Source organism: Gopherus flavomarginatus, chromosome 1, assembly GCF_025201925.1.
Source record: "Gopherus flavomarginatus isolate rGopFla2 chromosome 1, rGopFla2.mat.asm, whole genome shotgun sequence".
In the NCBI taxonomy this organism is placed as follows: Eukaryota; Metazoa; Chordata; order Testudines; family Testudinidae; genus Gopherus; species Gopherus flavomarginatus.
The window spans coordinates 201,213,460-201,230,878 of NC_066617.1; the positions used below are offsets into that span (position 1 = coordinate 201,213,460).

Below are 17,419 nucleotides of genomic sequence, written 5' to 3' on the forward strand. Positions count from 1 at the left end.
AAAATCCCTGTAAATATTCATTTTTAGGAAGAGGTTCACAAGACTTGACATTTTAGTGAAAGGGGTTCACAGGTTGTTAAAGTTTGGGAACCATTGCTCTGCATCAACACAGATACTTATTTTAAAATTAATGTCTCTTATGTAAGCACATTTTAAAATAAATACTTAGCCAAATAATATTTCTACCTTCTTGATCTAATCTACATCAAGGACAAAATTCTGGTCCTACTGAAATCAATGGCAAACTTCCAATGACTCCAGTGAAGTCAGGATTTCACCCCAAGTCTTCAGCAGTAAGAAATAACACCAAAGAATGGCTCTAACAGATATTAATGTTTAAAACTGGCATTTGTGAGGAAAAATACAACATTTAAATTCAAGTAGAAGAGAGCAGGCAGGCTTTGATATGAAATGCTAATAACAATTTGGGAGTTATTTGAATAGCTTGGTAAATATGTAGATAGGTAGGAAACTGGATGGATGGAAAACAAAACTGACAAGATACTATTACTATATATAGCTGAAGAAAAGAAAGAGAGATACCTCTTGTCTGAATCTTCATGTTATCTTCTTCTCTTGACCTCAGCATAATTGACAAAAATAAAGAGTGCTGCGTGATCATCATGTAAAGCATGGAGAGCTTGACTAATCTCTGACTAAGAGGGCTCTCTTTCGTGTACAACAATTGCACAGCAGCATTAAGAGTTTTCAGAAATCCATGATCACTGTAGTGATACCTTCAAAAACAATGATCAAAGGAAACTCAGATTTCAACCAAAGGCAAATTTGCTATTCAAAACAGTGAAACACAGTATGGAAAGCAAATAAAAAAAACATAGCCCAGTTTTTCATTCAGCTTTTGTGAACTAACCACATCTTAAACTTCGGAAGAAAGGACTATTCACAGTCAGAACAGCAATCAGCTGTATTCACAGTCAGAACAGCAATCAGCTGTACAGACTTCATTAAAGGTTAGCATTTCACAAATTTTATATTAAAACCTTCATTTGATAGAAATGTAAAAAGCTGAGAGATTACTATCTCCACCCAAGCTAAGCCTCCCCCAAAATATTTATTTCTTCTCATCTCTCTTTTTTACTGGCAAAGGAAAAGTGCCTGATCTTGACTTCATACCAGAGTAAACTGGGAATATCTTTAATTAAAAATCACGGGTTACACTAGTAGTAAGAAAGTAGAAGCAGTTCCAATAATTTGCCACACCACACTAACTGAAGGCCAAGTCTGGCCTCAGTTGTACATGAAGTCAATGGAGTTGTACTGAAGTGAATGGAAACTGTGCCTATCTACGGGGCTAATCCTAAAAAGTGACTGTCATCCTCAAGTCCCACTGATTTCTGTAGAAGTTGAAAGCACTTAGTACCTTTTAGGAAGTGCTTAGTAGACTGTAGGATTGGGCCCTAACTGATAGAATACGGCCCAGTGAACATTACAGAGTGCCTGCTCCATCTTTGCTTCATCTCAACAGCAATACAAAATTACTTACTTAAGTCCCATCTTCACAAGACTGTTCCAGTCAGCCGGAACCACTTCATTAACAAAATGCTGTACGGGCAGTAAACAACAAGTAGTGATATATAACATCCAATATGAAGCAGAGCAAAGTTTCCATAGAACATCAAGACCCCCATTTTCTGTTGAACACTTTGGAGCCATGATAGCAGAGTTCAACCTGTTTCAAGGGTTTCAAAAGTACCAAAAGAAAAATACAACTGTTCTGCTTATGTCAAGCCTTTTTTTTTTTTTACTACCTGGTACTCACCGGTCTTCCCATGTTTCTCAAGCAGTTGTCTAAGGCTATGTCTACTCTACAGGTCTTACAGCAGCACAGCTGTGCCACTGTAAGGTCTCCTGTGTAGACGCTCTATGCCGGTGGGAGAGAGCTCTACTGCTGGCATAATTAAACCATCCCTAACGAGTGGCGGTAGCTATGTCAGCAGAAGAGCATTTTCTGCCAACATAGTGCTATACACACCAGCCCTTTTGTTGGTGAAACTTTTGTTGGTCGGGGTGTGTTTTTTTCACACTGTTGACCAACAAAAGTTTTACAGGTAAAAATGCTAGTGTAGACATAGCCTACGCCGTTATTTCAGATAAACACAAAATTTCAAAGGCACTTTATCAGGCTCAGGACTATTTCCATGAGAAATGCAATAATGTAAAAAAGCAAAACATTTTTAGAGCAAAATTACAGATATGAAGTTGGGACAACATGGCATCTGCAGCCAACCTCTGCCAGAAAGAAACTCGGTGTCAGGGTGGAGGGGGAAGACTACAGGGTATTCCATCTTCATCCGCAAAGGAATTTTCATACCGCAGCACTTCAAATACTAATTACACCTTTTGTTTTAAGTGATACGTTTCCCTGCCCAATTACATTGCAAGTATCAGAACCTCCTCTCACCTATTCCTTCTCCTTGGGACCCAAAAGAATAAAGGGCTGATGCTGTGAGGTGCCAGATGCTCTCCTTTCCCGCTGATGGGTGGGATTTGAGGGTGTTCATCACCTGTTAAAACTGGGCCTTTTTTTTTTGTTTGTTTGTTTTTTTACAGCTCAGCAAGAAGGAATAGGTGAGACATTACAATACTTGCAATATAACTGGGCCCTACAAACAAAAGCATAATCCAAATCACATTGGCTAACATGAGACAGCAGCAATTCTGACTTCCTTAGAACAGAAGTTTCCAGCTTATGGGTAATGTAGCCCACCACTATAATGCAGCACCCGCTTTGACTATCGATATGAAATAACACTTCATTTTGCCGCGGGAGACGGGATCTTTAGTCAATTTAGATAACAGAACATTACAAGGATACATCTGAGTTTATCTGTAGATCAGTTGTGGAAATCTTTAGGTGGGATCTACAGTGGACATGGAGCGGGTATGTAATAATTTTATGAATGTCATGTGTGACAGTCATACAGATACAGTATAGAACTATGCTGGGTTAGTGGAATGTTTATTATATGCTTGTATTGCTTTAAGTCAATGGGAGCTGTCTCCAGGAATAAGACAATAATTCCTGGATAAGAAAAGAACATTCCAGCACACACTTGAAAGACAAAGGAGAAAGCTATTAGTTTCACGGAGGCTACATCCAACCTCAACTAAGTTGCAAGTCTTGTTTTGCCAATGCTGGTAGCTAACGGTTAAAAAGTTACATGGTGCCTGCAAAGGGGAGGACAAGAATGGAACAGGATTTCAAGACACTGTCCCTGAAGGAGAGAGAAGAACTGGTTTGGGGGCTAAGAGAGCAAATTATGCTACCTGACACAAGGGCTCTAGGGGTATCTGTAGGAAGTTTGGGCCTACCAGGATCCCAAGTGGAAGTTGGATAGACACCTGGTAAGCTAGATATACATGTAGTTTACTTCTTGTTTTAAGATACTTTTTTCTGAAATGTTTCAGTTCTAAATAAACAATACTTTCCTTTATAAAGCTGTCCAGTCACAGGGTAGCATGGGTCATAGCTCCAAGAGAGAAGTGCACAGCAGGTGCTGAACACAAGTCAGACCTGCTGAGGTGATCACCGTTAGTACCAGGGCCCTGTTTGAGTGTGGGAGAATTGTGTATTTACACCCCCAGAGACAGGTGATGCCCGAGAGGGAGTGCACACAAAGAAACCAAGAGGGGCAGTTAGCCCAACACCTGTAAAAGCATCTTTTACTTTTACTTAGGACCTGACCTGTATTCCTCACACACCTAAAGAAAATTTGAGATGCACAGATGATTAGGAACTTATGGCATTGACCGGGCTGCCACTGAAGTCAACTGGATGATTGTCGTTGACTTCAGTGGGAGCAGATTCATGTACTCTGGAAGAACACTTCTACTCTTACAGCATTTTTTCCTCTCTCTTTAAAAAAAAAAAATAAAAAAATTATCATCAGGGACTGATCTTGAGAGGCACTGAGTATCTCAAAATCCCCCTAACTTCAATGGTAATTGCAAGTGTCCAGGGCTTCTCCCAACAAGACCCCAAATTATTTTGCATTAGAATCTTGCAAGGCCAGTTACACACTGTACAAGCTGCACACAAAATACCAAAGAAACCAAGACAAGTGCAACAACTTCATTTAAATAATACAGAAATAGAAAACCACAATAAACGTTCTGCTGCAATAAGAAAAGTCCATACAACCAAGATTTAGATTAAAGCAAATGGAAAGGAGTCTCACCAATAACTCTTCTAGTCTCAGCAGCATGGAACTCTCTGTTCCTTGGTCATTTTCTTGTTCTTTACTGATGTTATATGTGGTGATTAACCACTTTATACAGGCTGCCAAGAGGCTTTTCTTCCAAGAGTGCAACTCCTCAGCAGAGTTCTCCAGCGCTCTTGATATGGAATCTGCCACAATCCAACTGCAGACAATTCAAATGTTAGTAGAATGTTTTTGTTTGTGTTAATTTTACCATGATTTTCTCTACACATTTTTAATCATTTGATTTTATGCCTAGGGACACCTAAGCCCCAGATGATCAAAGAATCACTATCTTCTAAAGCTCATGATAACCATGCAATAAGTTATTCACCCAGGAATTTACATGGCCAGTCCTTCCCTCATGTTCCCCCAGAGATGAGTACTGTCACATCCGTTATAAACTCAGCCACCATCAGCTTAAGCCGGGATAGAAAATGTTTCAATCACTTGCCCAAGAACAGAGCTTGTGAAAGTGTACTGGTCAGAAATTTTACCGGTCCGAGCTAAGTACTTCCAGACCTTCACGCATAAGTCCTTACAATAATTTGTGTCTCTCTGGTTATTATGCTATTGAATGTGAACTTGAAAAGTGCCTCAAAAGTTCCACAAAGTTTAGATAAAACTTAATATGGGTAATCTGTAGCCTTATTCTGCTGTGCTATAAACAGTTATTTCTGAAGCACACCAATGAAATTTCCCCACACACATTTAATTTCACTGAACCACTGTACAGCTTCATGAATCAGGAATGTTTTATTTAAAGTTTTGGGGGACATTTGCAATTTTGTAAAAATATTTTCACATGATATACATATATTAAAAGACACCTCGGTTTAAAAATAACATCACACATAGACAGTAGGTTCTTTGAAGCAGGGGTAACAATGTTTTATGCAACAAAATGACAATTCCAGGCATTACATTGCTTAAAATGCAAAATCTGGAAATAGGACTTGCCTACCTCTCGTAATTTTCTGCTCTTTCAAGAGTTCCAGGTAACTGGTCAATTAGATTAGTTAGTGCTTCAATTTCGGAAGACTGTACCAGCTTGGAAAACACCTGCAACTTCACTGCTGTGAGTTCTTCCGATGGTTCTGTATCTAGAATTTTTTTTGACAGTTCTTTCCACAAAGCTACTCTCAAGACAGGCACAACAGCTGAGGAGACTGTAGGAAGAAAGAGTGCAAAGAGATGCAGGGATGTCATTGTAAGCTCTCTGGCAGTGCTCTCAACTCAAACTGCTTCATGTGTTCAGCGGAATGATAGAACAGACTGTGGGCCTATCGTGAGAAAGCACACACTGTGTGGGACTGTAACAGATTTACGAAGTGTTTGAAAGACAAATGTTCTGTAAAGTGTCTGGTATCTCTTTCAAACACCTACTAGTCAGAGGATTAAAATGAGTAGTTACAGGCAAATATCACAGACCTCCAAGGCACAGGGGCAACATCCTGATGAGAAGCCCAGCTCTGATCTGCTAGACAAGGGTAGTAGTAACCACTCAGATTCTTACCAAGATGCTGACACTGGACTCTGATCAGAGGCTTCTTCTTTCATTTCAGCTCTCAGATAGTAAAGTGTCTGATAAATCTGAAGCTAGCATCATTCTCTGGGTAATGGAATGGAGAAAGATTTCTCTTCCTCTTCTGGCCCTTCACCAAGCAACACCTCTCTTGAACCTCCTGTAAGCTGGGTCTGCTACTCTATCCCTCCCAGACTTCGTTGGCTGCTGCTGAGGATTCGCCACTATTTTATACCACTTCCAGACATGTATGTCCTTGCCCATCAACAGATACAGCGTGTCTGCCTCTGCTGTTGCCTGCAACCTTCCTTATCAGTAGAAGAATGAAACAGGCTTGGTCCCGGTTAGTTTAATTGTAGCATCTAATTTTCTGAAATGCCAGGGTGAAACTAACCAGATTTTTGTCAGCTTAATTCTGCTGTTGATTGGAAAAACTTAGAGCAGCAGCACAGCTACTGGAGCTGTGTGAGGTTCAGGAAGGCATCACTGTATTGATTTATACTTGGAAATTTATTTTTCCACCTATAGGGCTAGAACTTTTTTTTTTTTCACGACAGAAAATTCTGCTGAAATGGATAGTTTACAACATTCCATTCACCAGATAAAATATTCTCTTTGCAGTTGGAAATATTTTTTTTCACACCCAACCACTACATAGATAGGGTTTATTCTAAACTGAATAGATGATTATCTAGACAGATTTTAAGAAGTGTTATGCTTTGACCAGCTGCTCAGGGCTCAAGAAGAGCCCGGGGCAACTAGCAGTGTTCTATTTGAGTCAATTTGGCCCCACTTGGTTGTGGCCCTTTAAGCACTACTGCAATAATAGTCTAAAGAATAATCATAAAATGTCTCTGATTTTCTTTATCAGCTGTTCCATTCATGGTGCGGACAGACTGATTCATAGATTTTAAGTCCAGAAGGGATCACTGTGATCACCCAATTCAATGTCCTGCATAAACACAAGCCACAGAAAGTCACTAAAAAGCTCCTGCATGAAGTCCATCTTCTGGTTGAGCTAGAGCAGTGGTTCTCAAATCCCAAAGTGGGTCATGTCCCCATTTTAACGGGGTCTCCGGGGCTGCCATTAGACTTGTTGGGGCCCAGGAACAAAGCCTGAGCCCCACTCCCCAGGGCCGAAGCCCAAGGGCTTCAGCCCTGGGTGGCAGGGCTCAGGTTACAAGCATCAGCCCCTGGCGGGCGGCCTTTGGGCTTCTGTTTTGAGCCCCCCCAGCCGGGGATGATGAGGCTCAGGCTTTACTCCCAACACCCACCAGGTGCAGTGGGGCTCAGGCTTCAGTCCCCCCTCCTGAGGTTGTGCAGTAATTCTTGTATCAGAAGGGACTCGAGGTGCAATGAATGTGAGAACCCCTGAGCTACAGCACACTGAGTGTTATGGTCATGTTACAGCATTTGGGATGCAGGCAAATGACTCAAATGTTGCTGGGATTCCTGCTCACAGATGGTACGCATCAGCCTACTTATTAATTTTTGTGTTATACTTTCATTTAATTTATTAGGTTGCCTTTGGGAAATTACTGCTACTATACGATGGAGAGTTATGAGGTTAACTCTGCCAGGCGATGAGAGCACAAAGAGGGACAGGGTCACTTTGCCATCAAAAAGAACTGCAGAAAGACACAAAACGACCAGAGTGATCAATGTCACTGCACTGCCTTGTCATGAAACACATTTCTCACATACTGAAGCAACACTACAATGTAAAAATGACAATGAAACCTCATTGCTAGGGTGGACTGATTTATTCAAAGTAATTTAAATAAATGATTTTAATAATTATTTAGATCAGCAACTAGGAAACCTTGACTTAAATCATTAAGTGTGTTTTGCATTTGTACTTTTTAGTTATTTGTCCAAAGAAAAGTTGATTCTCACTAGTTAGTAACCATTAATACATCCTGATTTGCAACTAAAATTAGGTTTTACAATAAATTTGGTACTACTTTTTGTTAACCAGGGCAATACACTATATGTATAGATATTTATTTAAGCAACTATATAGTTTAACATACATTTATTCATATTATTAATTTTTACAATTTATTATACTAGAACCTGATGAATGATGAATTTCATATGTACTAGATAAATAATTTTTTACTTGCAATTTTTTGTCAAGTTCTGTTCAGGAAACAAAACTGGAATTGTATAAATGCCAAAAACAGAGTTTTCATTTTTATGATATCATTGAATAAAATTACCCTAACTGTGCAGGATATACTGAGAAAAAGTTAAGTTTATCAAAACAAGTTTTGCATTTAAAACTAACTGGTTTATTAAACAAAGGAACAGTTTAATATAAACTATTATCTGTAGTTTGGGAATTGAAGAGACTGTTTCTGGTCACCGTATTAAGATTTTAGAACTAGTATATCTCATCCTCTCACGCCTAGTTTTTATTCATAAATTGGAAGAGGAAAACAAGCTTTCCTGATTTTTCAACCCCCAATCCATTTTTTAACTTTGAATGAACTACTCATTGAGCTGAACTAGATGAATGAAAAGAAAATATTCTCTCTGTACCTGCAGCGGAGGCTACTGCTGTCAAAAGCTGGTTTAGCTCTTCAACATTGCTGGTTCCAGGCGCTCAGCCAATGGCTTCTACGAGTTCAGTGGTTTGATTTTCTTAAAAACTTTGACAGCAAACATGCACTGCTTAATTTTTTTTTAATTTAATTTAAATTATTTTAAATAGATGATATAGTAAGTTTAGACCTTAATATAGGCTGTCTATTTCAAATTCAATTTTAAGGAGGTTTATTTTTAAAAATAAAAATGCATATACATTTAAATTTATTTAAAATTTCTTTTAAAAAGTGATTTTTATCCACCCTGCTCAGGACACTAATCCGAGATTACTTTATAGGATTCTACTATGCCATTCAGCACAATATTTCCAAGCATTCCTGTAAGATAACAGCAATGAAAGATCTTTCCTCTCTGCCTCCTTCTTGTCACCTTGAAGAAACAGGAAGTGAGCTCTGAGTCATCTGATTAGAATACCACAGGGGTCCCCAACACAGTGCCCATGGGCGCCATGGCATCTACCAGGGCATCCACATGCACCCGCCTACTGGCCACCGGACAAGCAGCCGGAGAAATGCTGCCAAGAAGTGGCAACGTCAAGGAGCACTACAGCCAAAATCCCGCCGAATTTCAGCGGCGACGCCTCTTGACGTTGCTGCTTCACGGTGGCATTTCAACAGCTGCTTGTCTGGCAGCCACAGTTCTCGGCAGCTAGTCGTCGGCACCTGCCCCATGAAGAAGGCTGGGGACCACTGGAATACCATGTCTATGCTGCCTCATGTGTCCAGCCAGGAGGAGGCCTGCTAATCAGTACTTTAGTTGCTCTTCATGAGATTAAATAGAACAAGAAGTGTACCAATCAAATCTCTGGATTCACTGAGAGCTACAGCAGTGCTCCAAAGAGCCACATGAAACTCTAGAGCCACAAGGGCTAAGTATCACTAAGCTAATGGGCCAATAAAACTTACTTTGTAATTTTCTATCAATACACCTTACGAGCCATCCTAGTTCAGCAAATTCTACATGTTTTCAAACACTTTTTAAATTTGTATTTATATGACTGGCAACAATACTCACAGCATTCGCTGCAGATAGCACTTTTTATTTCCTAAGTGATGAACAATCAGTTAATAGCCAACATGGAAGGAAAGTTATCTGCATTTTAAAAAGATGGCAATGGAAAGAGGCCTGATGACTTGACTTCAGTGCCTTGTGCCTGGATATGTCAGTGATGGTCACATGATAAACACCCATAGAATCAGACAAGACTAGACAGAAAAGAGCGATTTTTGTAACTGGTTAATAAAGTGAAGAATCCTAGCTTTTCAGTGGATAACAAGTATTGATTTTAGCACTAAAGATTTACAAGATAATGGACTTCTAAAATGTCACTGGTCCTCAAGTCTAACAGTACCTTTTGGGGGGCTAGTCCAGCACTGAATTAGTTAAGTCCCTGACCTTAGGCCAGTGAAATTTTCATTCTTCCCAATGCAACCAATGACAGACATATCATTTTATCTGAACACTGGTGAGAAAAGTTAAAAATCCCCGGACAATATTTACATCATTAATATTGATCAGTTGTTGGTTTTACCTTTTGATGGCCGTGTAAAGTCATACTGCTCTCTACTCTGCAAATATACATTGATGAGTGGAAGAAAGATGTCCATATTTTTCCTTAGGTACTTTCCAGTTGTACAATTCAGACACCACAGCTCAAACTGCAGCAGATGAGTCCTACAATGCCGGATCAACAAGGCCACAATGGCAAGGGAAGTTTCAGTCATGTGGTTAAGGCAGTAAACATGTACATCTACACCAACTGCATGGGCAAAGAGGGGCTCTCGAGAAAGAGCATGCAGGAAGACTTTTTCCAGATCCTCACTGTTTGATGTTGATAGCAGAGTCCCCATCCCTTTAATGTGCTCTGTTGATAACAGCAGCTCTCCTTGAATGGTCTGTCTTTGGTAGCTTTCTGTGAGGAGCTGCACCAGTGTCTTCCCATAGAAGCTTAAATGTTTCTCTTTTTTAGGGGAATTTTCAGATTTTTGAGTGGTCAGGCTTGCTGCAGGAAGCTGGAGCATGGTTAGCGTGACTTCTTTTAACTGAGCCGCATCCATATAAACATGTAACTGCTGCAGAGCCTCCAGCTGCTGGGACTTTTTGGGAGATACCTTGTTCTTTTCTTTTCTTCCAGCACGTAACTCTTCCAAGATGCTTTCAGTGATGGCTTCAAAATACTTAGACAGCATGTCTATGTGCTTCATATTTTGCAACACTGGAGCACTCATCTTCAGTAAGTGAAGGATGCCATTATTTACATGAGCTGACAAAACCTTCACCATGACAGGGTTTAAGTTGTGTTGGGGAAGAGAATGTTGCTCTAAAGCCAAGAACCAGGTCTCCAATGTAGGATGTTTGAAGATCAACATGAGCATATCTTCTAGCATCTGCAACGTACATAGTTAGGAAGAGATCACAAAAACGATAACAATTTAAAATAATTTATCTGCTTCTACCTATAGTGCATGCTTACTGAAACCTAAAAACCTGTAGTTTTGGATATTAAATTGCCTATTACTGGTCAAAAGAATTAATGAAATACAGGTACATACAATAAAGTTTATGGCATGGTTAAAAAAAAAAGATTCTAAACATTAAACAACATCTCCAAGTTATTCATATCAATTTCTATTCTGCTGCTTCTGGGATAAAGCCAAATGCTTAATTTGTTCATTCAAACAAGCATGATTGACTCTTTCAAAGTCTGTGGCAAAATTTTACACAGACATTAGAATGACTTAGTCCTAAGTCAGAATATCATGTGAGGGAGCAGACACCACTTTTACCTATCACAGAATGTAGCTTTATACATTTCCATAAGTTTTACTATGTTCCAGGGGAGGTATCACAGGTTTTATCAACTAAACACATGATATTCTAATCTTCTCAAGTCCAGGAAGCAGACTCGAGAAGGCAGGGATAGCTCAGTGGTTTGAGCATTGGCCTGCTAAACCCAGGGTTGTGAGTTCAATCCTTGAGGGGGCCCCTTAGGGATCTGGGGCAAATCAGTACTTGATCCTGCTAGTGAAGGCAGGGGGCTGGACTCGATGACCCTTCAGGGTCCCTTCCAGTTCCAGGAGATAGGTATATCTCCATTATTATTATATAAAACTAACATTATGGGGAAAATTCATCCCTCCCTCCACAAAAAGTGGGCAACAGAGCTTTGTGCCAGGGTCTAAAAGGAATGGAGAAATAGCATTCACTCTCCCAATATGCAAGTGAGCTGAATATCTGCAGTGCAGCCATTTCCACAGCCACTATTCTAGCCTGTGGGTTAGAATAGTAGAGGCTGCTGCCCAGCCACACACCTGTATGGTAGTTCAGAGCAGTGGCTCTCAACCTGTCCAGACTACTGTACCCCTTTTCAGGAGTCTGATGAGTTCTGCGTACCCCTAAGTTTCACCTCACTAAAAAACTACTTGCTTACAAAATCAGACATAAAAATACAAAAGTGTCACAGCACACTATTACTGAAAAATGGCTTACTTTCTCATTTTTGCCATATATTTATAAAATAAACCAATTGGAATATAAATATCGTACTTACATTTCAGTGTATATAGAGCATATAACTAAGTCATTGTCTGAATAAAATTTTAGTGTCTACTGACTTCACTAATGCTTTTTATCAAGCCTGTTGTAAAACTAGGCAAATATCTAGATGAATTGATGTACCCCCGAAACACCTCTGCGTATCTCTGGTTGACAGCGACTGGTTTAGGCACACTGGATGCATGTTCTCATAGAACCATTGGTCTCTCTCCCAGACCTCCTTCAATGGCACACCTCTGCACTGACCTATCTGTGTCTGACGCAAAGACCCCTCTGTGGAACACTATGTCTGAAGCCAACTATCCATGTGGCAACAACCGACCTGCATCCCACCCATCACCCTACACAAAGCTACAGTGGTGCTTCCTCTTAGTGTGCAGATCTTGCACAGGCCTTCAACAAGTGATTGCATGTTTCCCTATTAGACAGGCATCACCTTTAATCCTAAATTAAACACCCTAACACAAATAAATACTAGAAAGAGTCAAATCCTCACATTCCACATCAGACTGTAGCATTCACTGAAGCCTCCTTTCTTTCTTCAGCCTCTATCACACTGTGTGTATCAGTAAGAATACAGGTCAGCTCCATGCTCTACGCTAAAAGTTTATTTCAACTACCAATGACAATTAGTTATATAGTTTGCACCCAAGAGCCATTTGTCTGTTTTGCCTCAGTAAACAGTTCTCCAAAGCTGATGAAAGACCTCCTAGAGTCCAATTTAATTTTGCTGACTAATATGACAGCATTCATTATGAGTGTACCGAGGGGTTTATAGCTAAGCTTGGAAGGATCAAATTTTTTTCGGTAATTGCTGCTAAAAGTTGATTTCACCACACACACAGAAACCGACCAAAAAAATATATTTCCATTGATAGGCCAAGTAAAAAAAAGTGCTGCTTGAGAACTAAAGAGTCTGATTTGATGATACTTACTTTGTGTACTTTGGCATGTGATGTTGACAATTTGTATTTTAAGGGTTATAAAGCTTTACATTTTTTAATCTCAATGTCTACTGTTATTAAATAATTATTGTATGACCCTCCCCCTCCATAATTTTGCACACTTGTGAAAATTTAAATTAATACCAATTAAAAAAAGTCTTAAAAATAAACATTGATATGATCTTTTAAAATTATACAATAAATAAATAAAAATTGAATTCTGCCACGCCTATTTATACCTTGTCATTTGCAGACTCCACTGTGGCCACAGACTCTAAATCCATAAAGAGATCTGATTCAATTTGGGCCCCTTCTTGTTTCTGCTCGTTGCACAACTTCATCTGATCACATCGGCACAGCAAGCTGCTCAGCAGGTCCATGTAGAGATCGAGAAGGCAAGGACCAGAACTTTTACTGAGCTGTGAAAGTAACACACTAGAGGATGAGGAGAAAAGTGGAGGAGGCTGGAAAGAAAACTATGCAAGAACAGGATTAAATTAATATCTTCTTAGATTGTAAGCTCTTTGGGAAAGGTATCATATACAATGGCTCCCACAATAGGAGCCTGATCCTGATCAAAGCTTCTGGGAGGCTAACACAATATTCATGTATTTTAAGGGCAGAAGGAATCATCAGATCATCTTGTCTGCTTCCAACTTAACACAGGTCAAAGAATGTAATCACAGCTAAAGCATATCCTCCAGACAGACATCTAGTCTTGATATAAAGAGGAGATGGAAAGAAAGCTGCAATTCATTTGCAGTATACACAACACAACACATTCATAAAAAATCCTATTGTAAAGGCAGTCAGTCTCAACAACAAGGGATACAATTGCTACAATCTGGGTCAGATTCCTCAGCTGCTCCCTAACTTCAGTGGGGGCTGTGCACATGGAGAGGCTACACAATCAAAGTGCATTTGCACCACTTCAGTGTGCTGTACTTAGAACCCAGCGTTACAATAACGTATTCCTTACACTGCCGAAGGTCTCCACTGTGGTTTTTAGGTACAGCAGCACGTGCTTGACTGCTAGCAAAAGCTGCTGAAGCTGGAGCTGGGAAGCTGCCTCTCTCAGCTTTGCTTGGACACCATCTTCCAGCAGGACAGCACCACCTCTCTCAAAGGCAATCTTCAGCATGGAGGGGAACGAAGAATCTGGTGGCAGGATAGGCTCCCTGCTTATGCATTCAGTTTGTTTCAACTGCTGAAAACCAAAGTAATGCAGAGAGGCGAAAAAAAAGACACAATGTGTATGTCAATCTCTTAGGGCTAAACTGTGCTCTGACATAGGCTGGGGCAATTCCCATTGAAATAAGGCATGTAACCGGGCACAGAACCACGCTCTCAGGGCCCAGCCCTGCAACCACAATGCACAGTGCAATACTGCTGTATTGTTATCGGTGCATACAGATCAATGCTGGCCGAAGTGCCCCTCATACGCTCTCTGGTTGGCTCAGGGAGCAAAGCTGCAGCTTCTATCACGGATGGCCTGTGTGCTCCTAACCCGCTCCCATCTAGCCTGCACAACCTCAATCACTGCTGCACCAGCCTCTCCTATTGGGAGGAGATGGGGAGCACCCACAACCATTCTACTCCTTGCCCTTGTGGAGATGCTCCTCATCCACCTGCCTCCGCATTTGGGGAAGGGACACTCGTGCCTACTACTTCCTGCTCTGAAAGAAATCTGAAATAATTAAAATTAATAACAAATTAGAGTTATAAATATTACTTATTCACACCAGTATGACACCTGCAATAGTTATAACTAACACAGAACAAATAAATAACAAACCCATTGAAAAAGCAAAAACACAAAAAAACCTGTTTTTAGCAGGATCTGAACTTGCAGCAGCCTAGCACTCCTGGCAGGCACCATAGGGCTGCCTCTGACTACAAGCACTCCCTTCACAGGGTCTTGACTGATCTGCTCACTCCATGATAGGAGCTGCAGCGATGCTCTCACTGGGGAAGGAGGACTGTCCAATGGTTAGGGTACTAGCCTTGGACTCTGGAGACCGGCTTTACATCCTTGCTCCACCAAAGACTTCCTTTGTGACCTTTGGCAATTCCCTTAGTTTCTCTGTGCCTCACCTCCCCATCTGTAAAATGGACAGTTCCCTTCTTTCCAAGGGCCTTGTGAGGATAAATACATTAAAGATTGTGACATGCTCAGATACTACTGCAGTGAGGGTAAGCACCACAGATAGAAAGTAAGCACCACAGATAGAAAGTAAGATGGCTACTGTCAAGGTATTACAGCCATTTCCTTACTTTTTTTCAAACTCAGGCCACTGGTGCATTTAAGTAACTTTCCTGAAACTTGCTAAAAGTGATTCTGCATATAAATCATTGTTGCAACTTGATAAGAAGTTGCTGCTAACGTTAAAGTAATTAAGAATTCAATTAACATTTTGACCTTGCAACAGCTAAAAAGAATTTGCACCTCATTTAAAAGTCTCCAATACCTTTCAATCCAGCAAAGGTTCTGCAACACATTAGAAAACGAGGATGCCTAAACTCAGGTTTGGAAGACAAAAGCCTAGATGTACTGCACAGTGGAAATGAAAGCCTTCTACAATCTACTGGTCTTTTAGCAACCCTAAAGCTAGCAATCAAATGATTTTATGCATCCCTTACCAAGGTTTCCTTAGCTTGCTGTGGTATCCAGAGACTGTAGTACTGGTTAAACTGGTAGAGCTGAGGATACTGAGATGCATTCAGTGACTGGAGTTCTTTATCGAAGAGCTGAAACATCAGACAGAGAGCCAGGGGATCTCTCTGACTATGCAGGAGATCAGTAAAAACAGCAACAAGATACTCCACTATACTTCCTCCTACAAAAGCAAACAACAGGTTTGAGGCAGAGGTTCTCTCACTGGTAAGAATCGGGGAAAATACAGTAACTCTAGCCACAATGCCATTCTCACCCACCTTACGTGAGCAGTATTTACATAGCAATCACTTCGATACTACAGCGTGGGATTTTCATATGTCCCTAAGGAGCACAAATCCCACTGAATGACAAATGGATTTATGCTCCTAATTTCTTGAGGTGCTAGTGAAAATCCTACATACTGTAATTCTTAGTAAGGTAAATGGTGCCAGATTACACTCCGACTTGCTACTGGGTTCAACCCCCAACCTGGCACAAAACTAAGAGCTTTTCGCAGTGTTATATTATACCTGTATTCTGGCTGGTCATAGGCCCCAGCACAGCTGCACATAAAAGCAGGCATAATCTGCATGCAGGAGTGCAGATCAGAGGGTAGCTGTGTATAAATATGTAGATCTTGGCCATTAGTCTCTCTGGATACTCAACAGTTCACCATATGCAGGACCTGGAGAATGTCAGCTTTGTGTGTGGGGCATGGGAAGAGAATCCTGATCTGTGCATAACAATTATACCAACAACTACCCATCGTGGCTCTCTCTTTTCTCACATATATGGCTGGGTCAGTCAGAATTTATACCTAAAACTTCTAACTCGCTGAAGTTGTATACAAACAAAAACACTTCTACCTTAAGTCTAGCATTTAACCATATTTTGCCAACTTCTGTCCTAAAGTTACTAAATTCAGGTCTGAGCAGTGTTTAGCTCATTTTGTCATTTATGCTCCCAATGCACCAAAAAAGATAATGTTGTCATGCAAGGATTAATATGTAAGTTTTTTTTTTTAAGTTAATTTCTTCCCCCATGGGTCCAATTCTCCAGTCCCAACTAACTGGTTTCAATGGGAGAGTTTCCCACTATTTGTTATACCAAACACAATCCTTTAAAACCATTCAGCTCTATTTCACTTAAGAACATCCTTTTCCCAGTCACGGCTATTGTAACATAGTCGTCATAAGCATCATCAGCGTGCTTTTAAAATGTGAACTTGCAGAATTCCTCCCCCAGATGAAATGAGTGTGGGGGGGGCAGAGGAGAGGTTTGGTTTTCTACATTTTCCATAAGACTACAAATTATTGCGAGCAATACTGCTTCCTACATGGCTACACTGCATAAAAGGACAGGAACTCCAGGAAGTTCCTTTGGGTGACTTTTGTACATGTTCCTACCTCAGGAGCAAGTGAGGAAGGCATGCATTCCTCTCTCACAAAAGAAACAGGGAGTAAAGGTTTATGCTGCGAGAATCTTGGGGGCTTCTCAAGCCAGGGCTATCTAAGCTCAGGCACTTTGCCTCTCGCCTGGTTCCCAGCCCCTTGTCAGCAGAATTGTGCTTACAGGGGCTCCCTTCTCTGGCCACTGCGGTGGGTTCCACAGCATCAGAGGATAGGTGGGCTCTTTAATTCTGATATGACCTATGTAGCTTTCCTGCAAGAGTTCCACAGAGTTGTCGGTGGTGGAACTAATGTTGTGAAGAGCAATCATCATCCTGATACTGCCCTCTTGGCTCAGGCTCTGAACTCCATGCATCTTCCTTGGGGTCAGAACCTTGTACCCTTTAATGCTTCTCTGAGCTAGGATCCCTTGGATCTGTATTTCCTCCACTTGTAGAAACAGAGGGCATAATAGGGCTCATTGATTTTCATACACAATAACCAGAGTAACCACTGCAAGA

The 17,419-nt window shown here is 40.7% G+C and overlaps 1 protein-coding gene across 4 annotated transcripts in view; it reads right to left on the reverse strand.

Annotated features, from left to right (window-relative positions):
- URB1 (URB1 ribosome biogenesis homolog) overlaps window positions 1-17,419 on the reverse strand; it is an 82,870-nt gene that overhangs the window by 28,073 nt on the left and 37,378 nt on the right. For 3 of the 4 annotated variants that reach the window (XM_050956004.1, XM_050955993.1, XM_050956009.1), the window contains 8 exons: window positions 15,495-15,691; window positions 13,834-14,061; window positions 13,094-13,273; window positions 9,887-10,742; window positions 5,185-5,389; window positions 4,200-4,383; window positions 1,505-1,563; window positions 544-737 (listed from right to left, as the gene is read on the reverse strand). In XM_050956004.1, the coding sequence (XP_050811961.1) occupies window positions 544-737; window positions 1,505-1,563; window positions 4,200-4,383; window positions 5,185-5,389; window positions 9,887-10,742; window positions 13,094-13,273; window positions 13,834-14,061; window positions 15,495-15,691 (2,103 nt within the window). The remainder of the gene's footprint in view (window positions 1-543; window positions 738-1,504; window positions 1,564-4,199; window positions 4,384-5,184; window positions 5,390-9,886; window positions 10,743-13,093; window positions 13,274-13,833; window positions 14,062-15,494; window positions 15,692-17,419) is intronic. The other variant, XM_050956000.1, reaches the window with a different exon arrangement.